The 17,360-nt window shown below is 42.7% G+C and overlaps 1 protein-coding gene across 2 annotated transcripts in view; it reads right to left on the bottom strand.

The window, feature by feature from the left end:
* ADAMTSL1 (ADAMTS like 1) overlaps window positions 1-17,360 on the bottom strand; it is a 984,547-nt gene that overhangs the window by 130,208 nt on the left and 836,979 nt on the right. For both annotated transcript variants that reach the window (XM_017890108.1, XM_017890110.1), the window contains 3 exons: window positions 7,365-7,544; window positions 2,228-2,381; window positions 226-1,351 (listed from right to left, as the gene is read on the bottom strand). In XM_017890108.1, the coding sequence (XP_017745597.1) occupies window positions 226-1,351; window positions 2,228-2,381; window positions 7,365-7,544 (1,460 nt within the window). The remainder of the gene's footprint in view (window positions 1-225; window positions 1,352-2,227; window positions 2,382-7,364; window positions 7,545-17,360) is intronic.

The following is a 17,360-nucleotide window of genomic DNA, read 5'->3' as shown; positions in this document are numbered from 1 at the left end:
TAAAGTATAAAAAAAAAAAAAAAGAAAAAAGAAAAATGAAGCAGCTTGTCTTTGCTCCAGTAGTCTATCAGTGCTGAGAGAGGGCCTGTACCCCATGAGGGGATCCCTGAGGCCAGCTGTAAGCCCTACTCCTGGAAATACCTTGAAGAACGTGTGAGTAGTGTGACTTGGGCCAGATGTGGCCCCTTGCCTCCTTCCCAAGACCAGGTTAGCTACCAGGCTCACCTGTCACTGAACTGAACTTCTTCTCCATTCCTGGCCCAGCTGATGGTAGGCCTTGGGTGGCCGATGGCCTCACAGTGCAGAAGAACACTCAGTGTCCCGCTGGCCAGGGCCACCGTCTGTCCCAGGTGGGTGACCACCTCCGAGGCTGAGAGCTGCTGGGCTGCTGAGATCTTGCGCAGAATGGTGGGTTTGCGGTGTGGCCTTCGAGAGCCTCCCCCGGCGTCCCCGGCGGAGGAGGTCCGCAGGGAGCTGCTGAAGCCAGACACGTGTTTATGAGGCGAGATAGCCACGGGGGAAGTCCTGCGCTCTGAGGGCTTCAGGAGCGTGTCCTGGTGCTCCAGGTGGCTGCGGAAGATCTCCTGGGCCAGCTGGGCCACAAGGTGCTTGCTGTAGAGGTCGCGCAGCTCCTCGGGCTGCTGGGAGAGGTTCCCCAGGATGTCGTCCAGGCGCCGCTGCTCGGTCACCATAGTGAAGGGCAGGTGCAGGAGCGCTTGCTCCGCGCCCGGGTCCTCCTCCGAGGTCGCGTTCCTTTCCGCGGAGTCCTGCGCCTCCCAGGAGGCCAGCAGCTCTCCGGGCCAGCCGCCCTGCTCCAACAGCCGGGAGACGAGATCGTCGTAGCGGCTCCCGGGGTTGGCGGCCAGGCCCCGCTTCTCCGCCTTGCTGCCGTTGGAGAAGATCCCGTTCTGGTGTTTGTGGGTCTGCAGGGCCTCCTTTGGGCCGGCCTTCCTCCCCACGAGAGCCTCTTCCTCACTTCTCGGGCTCAAAGGCCGGACCACGAGCTTGCGGTTGCCTCCAATGAGCTTAATCACAAAGTGCTCCCGGGCCGGGCCCGCTGAGCAGGTGTAGACGCCTGCATCTGAGGGCTTGAGGCGGTGGATCTTGAGGTAGCCGAAGGGGGCCACCGTGACGTGCGTCGAGCTGATGAGGTGCTGGCCGTCCTTCTCCCAGGTGATGAGGGGCTTGCGGACCCTGCGCGCCGGGCAGCGCAGAACCACCGCCGTCTTGGGGAGCAGGTAGGCGAAGCCCCCCACCACGAAGTGCAGCTTCCTCTGCCTGCGAGTCTGGATGTAGATCTTCCTGGCAGCCGCGATGTGCGGGCTGTGCTTCGTGGACGGCCGCCCGGGCCCTGGAAGGAGAGCGAACCCAAAGGGACAGAGAAAGAGGTGGGGAGAGAGAAAACCCAGGGTGAGATGCAGCCAGGAGAGAGGGGCAAAGGAAAGGGCCAGAGTGGAGAAGAGAAGGAGAGATGAAGGCGCCGGAGGGACGGGAGAGAAAACATTCTTCAGGGTTTATTTTGGCTGGGGCCAGTCTTTACTGCCTGTGTTTTTCGGGAGGGCCTCGTTCCCAGCTGTGGACCACCAAGCTGCCACCACAATCAGAACTAATGAGATGTAGTGGGCAACCCAGTGTCTCCCTGCTGGGCCTTTTTGCCCCTAGAAGCTGAGATGTAGCGTTTTAGATGGAGGGGGATCCCCGGGGAAAGCCATTTCCTCTCATTAAAAGAATTTTTAAACAAGAAATCAACGTCATAAAAAGGCAGAGGACAGAGGGGAGAATGTCCTCCTCTAAATATTTGCCTTCTGGGTCCTGCAAGGCACCAGAGCCCTAAAGGACATGGTGAGGGGAGCCTAGAAGTGTTGTGGCTCTAGGGATTAATATTAAACAGATCTGTTTAGAGTCGTTTAAAACCCCAGAGTGGATAACATTAGACATCATTAGTAATACACTGCCTCCAGCTTCCAGATCTCTGTATGCCAGCAAGTGAACTTTGCTCTACCCCTGCAAACTGTTTTCCAGTGCAGAAGAGAATTCAGCTTGGCCACGTGTAATTAAGATTCCTTTTCCGTTTCCAGCTGAGCTCTCCTGCCTGCAGCCCTCCATGGGGTTCTACTGTCCCACTCTTTCTCACAGGTCTTGGGTTTAGGGAAGGCCACAAAGTGGTGGCTATAGCTGCTGCTGTGTGGGTTTCATCTCCCCATTCCCAGAGCCCTGACGTACTTACTTGCACAGGTTGCCAGCATACAGGGCCTGATGGAGGAAGAGAAAGGCAGGGGTGGGCACAGGGTAGAATTGACAACAGTTGAGATGCCGGTTTTCAACATCTTTCGGCAAATGGCGCTTCGAGTCTGGGTGCCTTCCCCACAGCTTGTGGAACACTGGCGGAGAAAGAAAGGCCAAATGCACATAAATTCAGGGAACTAGAAGCTAATTTTTTAATAGACTCTCAAACTCATCAAAATACGAGAAAAGTTGCTTGGAAAAGCAATAACTACTGAGATAGAAATACTAATTATGAGGTCACAATGTGGAAGACATGCCAATCTTATAGACATATCGCACTCTAAGATTTTCTACTCTGAGGTTTCCTGAAGACCTTTTATCTATTTTACTTATATAGCCTGGGCTTCAGAGTTAGAGAGTTATAGAGTGTTTAAATCCCAGCTCAGTATTTCACTAGTTGGCAAGTTACTTAAATTCTCTCAGTCTGTTTGCACTTATGCTTAGTTTGCAAGCCTGGGAATTAAGTGAGATAATATATTTTAAATGCCATACATAGAAATGACAATTATTGCTAATTTCTTTTTCCTTCCTTCACAAATAAGTGACAATATTTTAGTGTCAAGCATAAGGCAGTTATGAATCTACTTTGTCTAAGGTAGAGTGCTAGATGTTATGAAGAAAAGATGTGCAAGATAGTTCCAAATCTCAAAGAGCTGTCATTCAAATGAGGGGAAAATTCCAAATGCATTGTTAAAATGAAATAGTCCATTTGGGAAATATAAGTCAAAACCACCATGAGACACCACTTCATATCCACTAGAATGGCCATAATAATAATAAAAAAAAAGACAACAAGTGTTGGCGAGGATATGGAAAATTAGCAGTTTCACTCATTACTGGTGGGAAAATAAAATGATACAGTGTCTTTAGAAAACAGATTTGTAGTTTCTTACGAAGTTAAACGTAAATTTACCATGAGACCTAGCAGTTTTACTCCTGGGTAGCTACCCAAGAGAGACAAAGACATACATCCACACAAAGACTTGTGTGCAAACACTCATAGCAGTATGATTCATAATTGCCAAAAGTGAAAATCGCCCAATGCCTATCAGCTGGTGAATGAAGAAACAAAATATGCCATATCTTTACAGTGGAATGTTATTCAGCCATTAAAAGGAGTATAGTTCTTATATGTGCTACAACATGGATAAACCTTAAAAACATGCTAAGTCAAAGTTTATAATATATAAATTATACCTCAATAAAGCTGTTTATAGAATTGTAATTACAGAATTTAGTAAAAACATACAATTAGAAGACAAGTAAAGTAGTGTAAAAGTAATGCTAACAATAACTGAATGCTTATAGTACACTAGGGATTTCCTCACCAAGGTCTTGAAGATGATTGGAGTCTGGGTGGATGCAGAGAAACAGGGATCAGATGGGAGACAGGGAAATTTCCAGAAAAAAGAAGAGTTCAGTGTAGGAGTCCCAAGGTAGGCATGGGACAGAACAGTTTGAGAGAACAGAGGGCTCAAGTTGTAAGTGTCAGGAGCTTGAGGGTTAGTTTGGGGCCAAACTTTGGAGACCTTTAATTTTCAGACAAGAGGTTTGTGATTGGTCCATAAGGCAGTGGGAAGCCACTAAAGAGGGGGTGACATGATGAAAGAGGTGTTTTGAGAAGGTTAATCTGGCAACATTGTAGGTAAGGGATGAAAGCAGGAGATGGATGGGAGGCAGGGCGTCGGGGAAGGAGGCTGTCATCTCCAGGCTTGCCTGAACGAGGGCTGTGGGAGTGTGCCACGTTAACTTGAAAAATGATAGTAAAAACAAAAAATGATCTTATATTTTCAAGTGTTATATGCTAACATATTGAAGTGACACTATTTTGTGTGATGTACTGTGATATATGCCACCCTGAAAGAAATTTAAGATGCAAAGGATAGTGGTGAGAATCAAACCCACTGCTTTTATAGCCTGACAATTGTGGGTTCCAGATTCTACCCATTCCTTATTTGATTGTAAATGATAGCACCAAATCCAAGATCAGGTGGGATGGAAGTAAGAAGCCTGAAAATTTAAAAGAGCATGGTCATTTTTAAGGCTGCTAAGTAGAAACATAAAAACAGAGTTTCAGGTTAGAAGACCAGGTTATGACTTTGGTCAAGTCTAGCTCTTTCTCTAGCTTCAATTTCCATATCTCTGGAATAAGGAAGCTAAGCTAGAGCAGGGATTTTAAAGCTGTGTTCCATAACTATGTTGACGAAGTGATTCAGGGGCTTCTCAGGTGGTGAGGAGACCCAGCCGTTGGAGATCTGAGACCTCTACTCACACTTAAACCAAAATAGCTCAATTTTATCTGTTTAAGATTATTGGCTTCATAGTAACATTTCATTTGATAAAGGTTCTATGGTCTTAATTTTTTAACAAAGTAATTAGTCTATAGGATCTTTTAAGCTCCTTCTAGCTCTAAAATTATTCTTTTTTAAGAATGTTTTTTGGGGGAGAAAGGAGCAACTTCCATAAAATAGGGTTTAAAAATATTTAATATCAAACTCTTTCAGGAGATTGAGGGTTTCTTTTAAAGAAAAGAAGTATGGCCTTTTGAGAGGTCTTACTTCCAGAATAGAATCTGTAAGTAATTTTATTTGAAATGTCTAAAACTTTGGCTTAATTCTGTCTCTATGGGATTCTGTGCAGTAACCATGAGATTGAGCCAAGATAGTTGAGGATGAAAAACACCCATAGATCATCTGGGTCTTCCCTTCTCCAAGGGCAGTCTCATGGGAGGTGTGGAATGCGCACCTCCTCTCAGCCAGAGGGCCAGAGGAATGGTCATCAGGATGACAGGGCCAACGTGGAGCCTTTGTGAACACCTCCAGGAGCGCTTCAGTACGGCACCAGTTTGAGTTTAATCCCAGCAATTCAGGGATTACTTCCCACCATTCCCAGCCCCTCCCCAATGTTTGGAATTTCCATTCATTAACCCAGATAGCTCAGAAGCTAGCAACATTCCTTGAATAAGGGCTACCTCCTCCCAGTTCCAAAAATAGAACTTCCTCTTCAGGAAGACCAGAAGAGCCTGTAGGAGACCTAAGCTGTGGCCTCAGGCCCAGCCAGCCACGGTGAGTGCTTCCTTTCATTTCCTTTCCTTCTCATGACAAGTGAACCCAAATGGAAGAGAATCATGAGGGTTCACTTTTAGTAGGCCAAAGTATTTTACATGCAATATATATTAAAGTATATTTAATTTCAGCCTCCCACCTATATGATGGATACTATTATATTTCCATTATACAGATAAGCAACCTAAAGCCAAAAAGGTTAAATAATTAGCCCAAGGTTATACAGCCAGTAAGTGGCAGAGTCAAGATTTGAACCTAGGTTTGCCTGTCTTTGAGTCTGAACTCTTAACAACACATGATACTGTTCTGAAGGCCTACTGTACTTAATGGTATCAATGGGACCTTTTTCTCAGTCCAAAAATCTCAAGGGTACCTCTCAAATCTGCAGTCAGAAAAGAACTTTTTCTGAATCTTCTGTGTCTCATATGCTTCAGAGACCACAAACTCCAGGAACACAGGAAGACAATGATAACACACACAAGTCCCTCAGCAGCCCACTCACGGCAGACTATCACCTGATAGATTTAGGGGAGCAATTCCTTTTATAATACTCCATTGATAGAATGTTTTCATCTAGAGCCACTTGGCAAATACATCTGTGTTCTTCAAATGCCATACCCCAAATCAACATTCCCAAGGAAAAATTGTCACTAACATGCACATGCACACGCACGCAAATGTACACGTGCTCATTTTACTCACTTTTATCTTGAAATCAAATTTAGAAAGAAATCGAATTTCTTTCTAAAGCATGAGAAAAAATTCCCCAAATGTTCTGAGACATTTGGTGTCAGATACCACAAGAAGCAATTTTACTGCCAAATTATAAAACCTGTGGTAATGTAAGTTAACTCTTAATTGCAATGCACTTAGCAGGCACCATCTCATGGAATTCTGTGTGGATTGATAAGATACGGGCAAGAATTCTAAGAACCTAAGTTGAGGAGAGCTGGATCGGAATTTTCACAGGCCGCTTTGCCCTCTGTAAGCAAGTATCTGTGTGAGGTATTTCAAGCAGCAGCAGCTCCCTCTTGTGAGTTGTATACTATACAAAAAAAAAAAAAAAAAAAAAAAAAAAAAGGCAGTGGGGTTAGGAAGGCAAATTCAAATGCTTATATGCTAGAAAAAGGAAGGTCTTGAATCTGGCTTCACAAAAATTTTCACTTCGCGTCTAGTGATTCTGTTCTTGGCTAAATCTTCTTGTGAGGCAACAATTTTGGGGGGACTTCTCCATGGAAGACACACAGGCCTATGGAGCTGGAGAAGTCGAAGGCAACTCAAAGAAGTGGTAGCGGCTGAAAACAAAGGACTTGAAGCTAGGTGTAAATGAATTATCACACACTAGAATTAGAAGAGGCATTATTTAGAAAGATAGGTTAGTCAGAGGTATGTCTTTAACTTAGGAGATAAAGTCAGGAATGGTGAATGCTGAAGCAATCACTTCCCAAAGTGCAGGACTACAAGGGAAATCAAATTCTCTTGCTGGGAAGCTGTTGAAGTTTTTTAGAGCCAGGAAACTAACAGTAAACAGGCAGGATTTCCTCGGCCTTCTTTTTCCTAATAAATCATGTCCTTTATTGTCCAGTAACTTGGAAGAGACTTGCTACAGAGGCTTTGCCCTTCCTAAATAGAGACTAGAAACATCTGGGAGTAAGAGGTACAGGGAGGTCAGGAGGAGGGGGTGTTGTGTGGAGATAGAAGGAGAAGAACTCAGTGTGTGGAAAAGAATCCTGGGCCAAAACAGCACCAGTGAGGTCTGGTTTTGTTCCACAAGGAGCCCATTTACAATTCTAAACTTCCAATCATTGGGTAAGGGCTGGCTGTGTAACTCAGGTCCCTGCAGTCTCGTTAAAAGCTAGTTACACACTATGGTATATATGGTTTAAAAAAAATACTATTCCATAGTATTAGGAAGATTGTTTTGTTCTCTTCTTGCCTTTTCTATGTATATGTCTGGGTAGCCTTCTTTTCCAACTGGAGTCTCTCTTATTCTCTCCTGAGGAACATACATACCTCTGTCCAGTCTGAGAGAAGCCACTCGCTGGGACAGTCATCTTTCTTGCATGCTTGCTGGGAGGCTGGTTTTGAAACTGAACAGAAGGTCTCAGGAAGCTCCAGGAAGCTGCCATCAGCCATACGCTGCTTGCAAAGAACCTCGCGTTTCTGAACACCCCCACCACACGTTCTGGAACACTGGGGAAGGAAAGAAGGAAGGAAGAAAAAGTAGACCCAATATGGGAAGGCAGTCTGTCTGACTGCTAATTCTTATCTTAGTTTGGCAGAGTAAAGGAAGCAAAAAAAAAAAAAAAAAAAAAAAAAAAAACCACCCAGAAAAGAAGAAAACCAGGAATCAGCCCAAAGGATTTTGTTTCTTCTCTTTGAGATGAATTTTGTAGCAAGATCTACCCTCTCCACTTAATCCCAGGTATTTAACTAGAGCATCCAGGAATTTCTGGGGCCTTTAAATCTTAGAAAGTTGCTCCTGAACTATGATTTGCAGCCCCATCCAAGACAACTGGTTTAAAAGGTTAGTATAATAGAGTGTTCAGCATATTTACGATCCAGGGAAAATAATCTGTGTTGCTTCCAGAATGAACAGGAGAGAGCTCCTGCCATCAGTATAAATTTAGAGAAATTAATTTGCAGAAAAGACAGCCCTTTCTCTAAGTGAAGGCACTCTACCACACTGAATAGGCATTAGATTTAGGGTCTGGTTTTCTTAAGAACCGCCCTGGAATATTCTTCATGCAGGATTGATGATTTCTTAGGGCAGTGGAAGCCTGAGGCACTGAAATTTGGGATGCAAGAAAAATGGCCTCATGTCAGTGGTTTTCAGAGGAACCCCAATAAAACATTGTTTACATGTAACTGAATAGTTATGATCCAAGGGCATGAAGTGGGAGGGAGGGCCCCTGAAGCACAGACCATTGGCTATTTTCAAATATGTGTCCCTTTACAGAGCAAAGGAGTCCCCAGCTTTTCACTGGGCATATGACATTTCAGCATAAAGACTATATTTGCCAATCTCCCTTGAAGATAGATACAGCCATTTGACTTAATGCTGGCCAATGGGATATAAACGGAAGGGTTGCGTGTGCTTTCTGGGAAGTGCCCAAAAAGTGGGTCTGGCATCTCTTCCCTTTCTCCTCCCTGCTGGCTGCAATGTGAATGTGATGTCTGAAATGTAAGCTTCCATCTTGGGCTGTCATAAACAAAAAGTTAGAAGCCTGGCTTCCTGACTGTGAAACCACCATACCCGTTCTGGACTGTCTGTGTTTAAGTGAGGGAGGAAGACTTTTCTATCTTTTTAAAGCCAATGTTATTTTGGGTTTTCTACCACTTTCACTCAGACATAACCCTAGCTAAGAGTTCAACCCACGACTACTCTGTGGTGGGGATATTTTATTGTAAAATTTTAGGGAGCCTGCTGATTTCTTCCAGAATAGTCTCTCATCATTAGCTTGCTGCCTTTAGGCTTGCTGAGAGATCAAGCCTGGTTTTAAAAAGCCTGAGAGTTTGTGCTGAAGGACTTGCTCTGCTGGAGGAGTGCCCCTCTCAGAACTCATGGTGGTCTTTGCTTAGTAAGTTGTACTCAGAATGGCTATGGGGGATTTTGCTGGCAGTCAAGGTTATGATGGTGACACCAGTGTCCTTGGGTACAGTCAGAACATTGCTGCAGCCCAGTTTTCACCTTCTTACTCAGTGTTCTCAACCCTGCATGCACGTCAAGGTCTCCTGGGGAGCTTTTTAAAAGTACCGATGCCTGGGCCTCACTTCAGACCCAACAAATCAGAAATTCTGGGAGGTGGGTCCCAGGTACCAGTTTTTGTTTTGTTTTGTTTTTAAGAAAGATAGTATAATCTTCTTTCAAGTAATTTTTCCTCAGATAATTTTATTGTGTCTCCAGGGCTGAGAACCATGTCTCCAAATGAATGTTCCCTCACCATACCCAGTGGTAATAAACATGGAAAGGAAAATCCGGGACCCAGAGAGGTCTCTGTTAGGACCAGTGGTTGTTTGGACCCCAACCGAGCAAATATGCCATTTGTTTGCAGTTGTGAATGGCTTGAGGTCACAGAGCTAGTGGATAATGAATGATGTTAGAAAAGTAATCAACTTTGTCTAGTTAAGTCTTTGAGTCTTAGAGTCTTTTAAATGATTCAAACCAACGGTGAGCAACCTTTTTTTTTTTTTTTTCCATTTCAAATTTTAAAAAATAACCATATTGAGTCCCCTAGGAAAAAGGATATATTTTCTTATTGCTGGGATCAACTACCTACCCACTGAAGCATTGAAGGCTAACAAAAAATGTGAAATGACCCTACAAGCTAGGTCTTATTTCCACTTTACAGGAAAAAAAAAACAAAGAAAAAAAAAGAAAAAGAAAAAGCTGAGGCTCAGAGAGGTAAACAACCCAATGAAGGCCACACAGGGGCTAGAATTGGTTTATTGCCATTCATTGCAACATTTACTGAGCTACTGGACACCATGCTGTGGACACAGCTGGAGAACAAGTCCAAACTCAGCTTCTCTCCTCTGTGGTTGTACAACTCCTGTGTGCTTTACAGACCCAAAGGAGGGTAGCGTGACTGTTGCTTCATGAGGAGGGCTCCAAGCCTGATCAGCACCAAGCCTGCCAGGAGCCTGGTCTTACTCTTTCACCCAACTGGGCTTTGCCATTCAATTCTTAGCTTCCACTCTTGCGACCATCCCTGACAGGCAGGAGCCAGCCCACAATTCAGGTTGGGGAGCAGAATTTAAAGTAGTTCGTCAACATTCTGGTGACCCTGGAAAGTTTAGGAAGTTCTCCCTAAACTCTGATTTCTGAAAGGCAACATTTAAGCCAGACCACTTGTTACTCATCACAAGTCCTACCAGCTTCTTCTAAGGGCTTTTCTAGTGTGTCCTTTGGGCTTGATTAAGAACAAAATCTATGGTCTCAGAGCAAATGATTCAAGTGACTGGCCTAAACCTTTGTCTTCTTTGTGGCTCACTTCAGTGACTCTGTGGGCTTTTCATGTATTGAAGAAACAAATTTTAATTTTAGCTCTCATTTGGCAGCAATTCAATCAGACATTAAAGGATTTCCCTTCTGTAACTAATGTTGTACCCGCACAGCCTAGATAATGCCTCCTGTGAGTGTTCTCAATAAATGTCTGTGGCACTGAATTGAAGTTGGTACTTGGAATAAATTTAAATTAGTGGCTAAGAATTCCATTTATCTAGAATAATCTTGTTGCTATGGATAACGAAGGTTTTAAATTTAGTTTTACAGTCTTTTGCATGATTTTTAAGGTTCAACCTTCTCTTACTGCTGTCAAATTCTTACGTCAAACCAACAAGTTATACTATAATCAGATTAGTTATAAACTTTTCTTGTTCATTCTTTCTTTTTATAAGTAGCCAACTAACCATGTGGATTACTGACTCTGAAGGATTTGCCAAATTGGGGGACTATATTCTCCACAATACTTTCCATTCTGTGAATTACTAAGATTCTTCCATGAACTTATTGTAATTTTTCTGAAACCACAATTGTCGGAAAGAAGTTTGTGCTGATAAATCAAAAATTTTAATTTGAAGCTCTGACCTCTCCCCTAGGCCTTCTCAACATGTCCACTTAAATGCAAATAGGCATCTTGATTTAAACATGCCTAAAATGGAACTCTTAATACTGCCCCTCCAACCTCATCCCAAACCTATTTCTCTCTCAGTCTTCCCCATTCATTTAATTGTGCCACATCCAGGGCAAAAACTTAGGCCCTTGAGTTATTCCTTTTTCTTTATTTTTTTTTTCTTTTGAGACGGAGTCTCGCTCTGTCGCCCAGGCTGGAGTGCAATGGCCGGATCTCAGCTCACTGCAAGCTCCGCCTCCTGGGTTTACGCCATTCTCCTGCCTCAGCCTCCTGAGTAGCTGGGACTACAGGTGCCCGCCACCTCGCCCGGCTAGCTTTTGTATTCTTTAGTAGAGACGGGGTTTCACCGTGTTAGCCAGGATGGTCTCGATCTCCTGACCTCGTGATCCGCCCGTCTCTGCCTCCCAAAGTGCTGGGATTACAGGCTTGAGCCACCGCGCCCGGCCAGTTTTTCCTTTTTCTTACCCCACTTCCCCTGACATCCAATTCATGGCCAAATAAGGTCAGTTTTACTTACAAAACATATAAGCTATACTTCTAAAATACATAATGAATCAGCATACCATAATCCATCATCTCTTGCCTTTTACTGGTGCTTTGGTCTGAATGTCTGTGTCCTCCCTGCCACTCCCCTAAATTTACACGCTGAAATCCTAACTCCCAAGGTGATAGTATTAGGAGGTGAGGACTTTTGGGAGGTGATTAGGTCATGAGGGTGGAACCCTCAAGAATGGGATGAGTATCCTTATAAAAGAGGTTCCAGAGAGCTGCCTTGCCCCTTCCATCATGTGAGGACACAGCCACAGAGCACCATCTATGAACCAGAAAGAGGGTTCTCACTAGACACCGAATCTGCCAGCACCCTGACCTTGGACTTTCTACCCTCCAGAACTGTGAGAAATAAATTTCTGTCATTGATAAACTACTCAGTCTACGGTATTCTGTTTTAGCAGCCGAAATGAACTAAGAAATAGCGTTTCTAGCAGGATATAGATGATACAATCAAATGTGATCATTTGAAAAGAGCTCCTCCCTCCTGTTGGAAACCCCATATTGTCTTCTCTACACTCTGTTCTCCACACAGTAGCAAGAGTGATGTTTTCAAAGCATAAATGTGATCACACAATTTCCATGCTTAAAACCCTCCAGTGATGTTCCCTTGCAATGAGAATAAAATCTACACTCCTCTAACCCTGCCCTGCAAGCTGCTACAGATTCTGGTTCCTGCCCTGGTGGAACTTAGACCTTGTCTAACTTAAATCCTTCCAACTTTATTAATTCATTCCACATAAATTTATTAAATGTCAATCATGAACCAAGCGTGGTTCTAGGTAGGTGAATGTGCAGCAGAGCAAGAGAAGCATCGTACACCTCTGTAATCTTATCTTTTATGACTCCCCCTTTCCCTGTATACTCCAACCAGACTTGTTTTTTGTTGTTTTGTTCCTCAAATATGTCAAGCTTGTTTCTCCCACAGGGCCTTTGCATTTGCTCTTCTTTCTACCTGCACCATTCTTCTCATGTGGCTGAGTCTCTTGAATAATCCAGGTTCATTTCCATTCTCAGCTGTGTGGAGAGGTCATCCCTAACCTTCCTACCTAGAGTAGTCAAAGGGGTCTCTATCACCATTGCCTCATTTTATTTTTCAAAATAGCTCTCATATTTTCAGAAATTATCGCCCATTTAGACCATTAGCTCTATGAAGGAAGAGATGTTGCTTCTGTTGTTGCTTATATTAAGTGTTTGATAATTTCATTTAAAACTTTTCCCCAGTGTATCATTACATCTTTAAAAAAAAAATTAGGATTGACTGAATCCACCTCTAGTTTTCTTTCTTACACATGCTCTCTCCTTTTCCTTCTTTTACAATTAATGATTTGTTTGTTTCCCAGTAAAGAAGTGGTCAGGGTATGACCTGAACAGTGGAGTGACATTTTACAATAAGTTCTGGGAGTATATGATGTTTTGATATGATCCATAAATATTTACACTGTTGAAAATGCAGTGTATTTTTTTTCTCTGAGAGAAATAATGACTGGTTCATAAAACTATTATCTCCTAAACCTCAAAATGACATCAAGCCACTTTTCATTTAATCCTTTGATTATAATTCACACTCAGATTCCTCATGGGTCCTACTGAGTCCTTCAGACATAAATAACGTGTTCCCAAAGTTTCTGTTACCCAGTGATTGACATTTTAGATACTCTACTAGTGATGCTGAATTTGTAGGAGTATGGATCTTCTCAATGAATAGTGGCTGAAGTTTTCTTTTTCTAAATATTTTATGAGGCACACAGGCTTCTGTTCAATTTGAATAAATGCTCCAAAATAAACAAGTAGTTAAATAAGAACAGTTCTCAGATTCAAGCTGTTCATTAGACTTTCTTAGTGAATTTGGCAATAAAGAACAATGTAGGTTAATTTTCTCTCTCTTTCAAATTGAGGAAGTAGATAATGAAAATAATTTGTCTTATTTCAAGGGTATAGATGTAACAAAATTGTACTATAGAGTGATCACTCATTGAAAATAACACAACTGGGTTATCAGTTTGCAGATAGGACTTGATTTAAGGCACAGACCTCCAACAGTATATAGGTCTGTAACAACATGATGATAAAACAGCTGCAAGAAAAGTTTCTAAAAATTGTCATTTAAAATTTTGATGTATACATAAAGCTTTTAGGATATTATCATGGTAAGAAGATAAAATCTTCTACCATGTCTAGATAAAATCTAGACTCCTGACAATGCCCTTCACTTTGATCTGCATGGACATTTCCAGCCCATTCCTTGACATACTAAAGCATGTGCCCATGCTTTAGCTACAGTGGACAATTTGCCTTTTCCTGGGCACACAGACAACCTTGTCTGCTCTGGCCTTTGATCATGTCTTTCAGTCCATGAGCAATGCCTGCCAACTCTTTGTTCATCCAGAGACTTCCAAGATGTGCTTGAAGGTCCAGCTCAAAAGCCACTTCTTGTCCTAGCTAGAGCAATAAGACAAGAGAAGGATATAAATGGCATCCAAATTGGAAAGGAAGAAGTCAAATTATCCTTGTTTGCAGATGATAGGATCTTATATTTGGAAAAACCTAAAGACTCCACAAGAAAACTATTAGAACTGATAAATTTAAATTCAGTAAATCTGCAGGGTACAAAATCAACATACAAAAATCAGTATTTCTTATGTTCAACAGTGAACAATGTGAAAAAGAAATTTAAAAAGCAATCCCACTTATAATATCCACACATAAAATTTAAAAACTAGGAATTAACCAAAGCAGTGAAATATCTCTATAATGAAAAGTATAAGACACTGATGAAATAAATTGAAGAGGACATAAAAAAATGGGAAAAAATTCCATGTTTATGGATTGGAAGGATTAATATTGTTAAAATATCCTTACTACCCAAGGCAATCTACAGATTCAGTGCAATTCCTGTCAAAATATCAAAAAAAGTCTTCACAGAAATAGAAAAAAATCCTAAAATTTATATGGAACCACAAAAGATCCAGAATAACCAAAGCTATCCTAAGTAAAAAAACAAAACAAAACTGGAGGAATCACATTATCTGACTTCAAATTATGCTACAGAGCAATAGTATCATCTATAGCATGGTACTGACATAAAAACAGACATATACACCAATGGAATAGAATAGAGAACCCAGAAACAGAACTATAGAGCTACAGTAAACTCATTTTCAACAAAGGTGCCAAGAACATACACTGGGGAAAAGACAGTTTCTTCAATGAATGGTGCTTGGAAAACTGGGTATCTCTATGCAGAAGAATGAAAATAGACCCCTATCTCTTGCCATATACAAAAATTAAAATGAATTAAACACTTAAATCGAAGACCTCAAACAAAGAAGCTACTACAAGAAAACATTGGGGGAAATCTCCAGGACATTGGTCTAGACAAAAATTTCTTGAGCAATACCCCTCAAGCACAGGCAAACATAAACAAATGGGATCACAAGTTAAAAAGCTTCTGCACAGCAAAGGAAACAGTCAACAAAGTGAAATGACAACCCACAGAATGGCAGTAAATATTTGCAAACTACCCTGACAAGGGAGTAATAACCAGAATATATAATGAGCTCAAAAAACTCTGTAGGAAAATATCTAATAATTCAATCAAAAGATGGGCAAAAGATCTGACTAGACATTTCTCAAGAAGACACAATGGCAAACAGGCATATGAAAAGGTGCTCAAACAGGCATATGAAAAGGTGCTCAACATCACTGATCATCAGAGAAATGCAAATCAAAACTAGAATGGAATAGCAAGATCCACACCAAGATGGCCGAATAGGAATAGCTCCAGCCTCCAGTTCCCAGCGTGAGTGACACAGAAGATGGGTGATTACCACATTTCCAACTGAGGTACCGGGTTCATCTCACTGGGGCGGGTCAGACAGTGGGTGCAGGACAGTGGGTGCAGCCCAATGAGCAAGAGCCGAAGCAGGGCGGGGCATCATCTCACCTGGGAAGTGCAAGGGGGAAGGGAATTCCCTTTCCCAGCCAAGGTAAACTGTGACACACAACACCTGGAAAATCGGGTCACTCCCACCCTAATACTGTGCTTTACCAAGGGTCTTAGCAAATGGCACACCAGGAGATTATATCCCGCACCTGGCTCAGGGGGTCCCACGCCCACGGAGCCTCCCTCATTGCTAGCACAGCAGTCTGAGATCTAACTGCAAGGCAGCAGTGAGGCTGGGGGAAGGGCACCCACCATTACTGAGACTTTAGTAAGTAAACAAAGCAGCTAGGAAGCTCTAACTGGGTAGAGCCCACTGTAGCTCAAGGAGGCCTGCCTGCCTCTGGAGACTCCACCTCTGGGGTCAGGGCATAGCCAAACAAAAGGCAGCAGAAACCTCTGCAGATGTAAATGCCCCTGTCTGACAGCTTTGAAGAGAGTAGTGGTTTTACCAGCACGGAGTTTGAGATCTGAGAACGGACAGACTGCTCAAGTGGGTCCCTGACCCCCAAGTAGCCTAACTGGGAGACATCCCCAACTAGGGGCAGACTGACACCTCACACCTCACATGGCTGGGTACACCTCTGAGATGAAGCTTCCAGAGTAACGATCAGACAGCAACATTTGCTGTTCAGCAATATTCACTCTTGTACAGCCTCCACTGCTGATACCCAGGCAAACAGGGTCTGGAGTGGACCTCAAGCAAACTCCAACAGACCTACAGCTGAGGGTCCTGACTGTTAGAAGGAAAACTAACGAACAGAAAGGACATCCACACCAAAACCCCATCTGTATGTCACCATCATGAAAGACCAAAGGTAGATAAAACCATAAAGATGGGGAAAAAGCAGTACAGAAAAGCTGGAAATTCTAAAAATCAGAGCACCTCTCTCCTTCCAAAGGAACACGGCTCCTTGCCAGCAACAGAACAAAGCTGGATGGAGAATGTCTTTGACAAGTTGAGAGAAGAAGACTTCAGACAATCAAACTTCTCCGAGCTAAAGGAGAAATTATGAACCCAGCGCAAAGAGATTAAAAACATTGAAAAAAGATTTGACGAAGGGCTAATTAGAATAACCAACACAGAAAAGTCCTTAAATGACCTGATAAAGATGAAAACCATGACATGGGAACTACGTGACAAATGTACAAGCTTCAGTAACTGACTTGATCAACTGGAAAAAAGGGTATCACTGATTGAAGATCAAATGAATGAAATGAAATGAGAAGAGAAGTTTAGAGAAAAAAGAGTAAAAAGAAATGAACAAAGGTCCAAGAAATAAGGGACTATGTGAAAAGACCAAATCTACGTCTGATTGGTGTACCTGAAAGTGTACAGGTACACTGAAAGTGATGGGGAGAACGGAACTAAGTTGGAAAACACTCTGCAGGAAATTATCCAAGAGAACTTCCCCAACCTACCAAGGCTGGCCAACATTCAAATACAGGAAATACAGAGAACGCCTCAAAGATACTCCTTGAGAAGAGCAACTACAAGATGCATAATTGTCAGATTCACCAAAGTTGAACTGAAGGAAAAAATGTTAAGGGCAGCCAGAGAGAAAGGTCGGGTTACCCACAAAGGGAAGCCCATCAGACTAACAGCAGATCTCTCGGCAGAAACTCTCCAAGCCAGAAGAGAGTGGGGGCCAATATTCAACGTTCTTAAAGAAAAGAATTTTAAACCCAGAATTTCATATCCAGCCAAACTAAGTTTCATAAGTGAAGGAGAAATAAAATCCTTTACAGATAAGCAAATGCTTAGAGATTTTGTCACCACCAGGCCTGCCTTACAAGAGACCCTGAAGGAAGCCCTAAACATGGAAAGGAACAACCGGTACCAGCCATTGCAAAAACATGCCAAAATGTAAAGGCCCATNG

This window comes from Rhinopithecus bieti, unplaced genomic scaffold (genome assembly GCF_001698545.2).
Source record: "Rhinopithecus bieti isolate Rb0 unplaced genomic scaffold, ASM169854v2 scaffold_17667, whole genome shotgun sequence".
In the NCBI taxonomy this organism is placed as follows: Eukaryota; Metazoa; Chordata; class Mammalia; order Primates; family Cercopithecidae; genus Rhinopithecus; species Rhinopithecus bieti.
The sequence above is the reverse complement of the archived record's forward strand: the minus strand, read 5'-3'. Positions and strand labels throughout refer to the sequence as shown.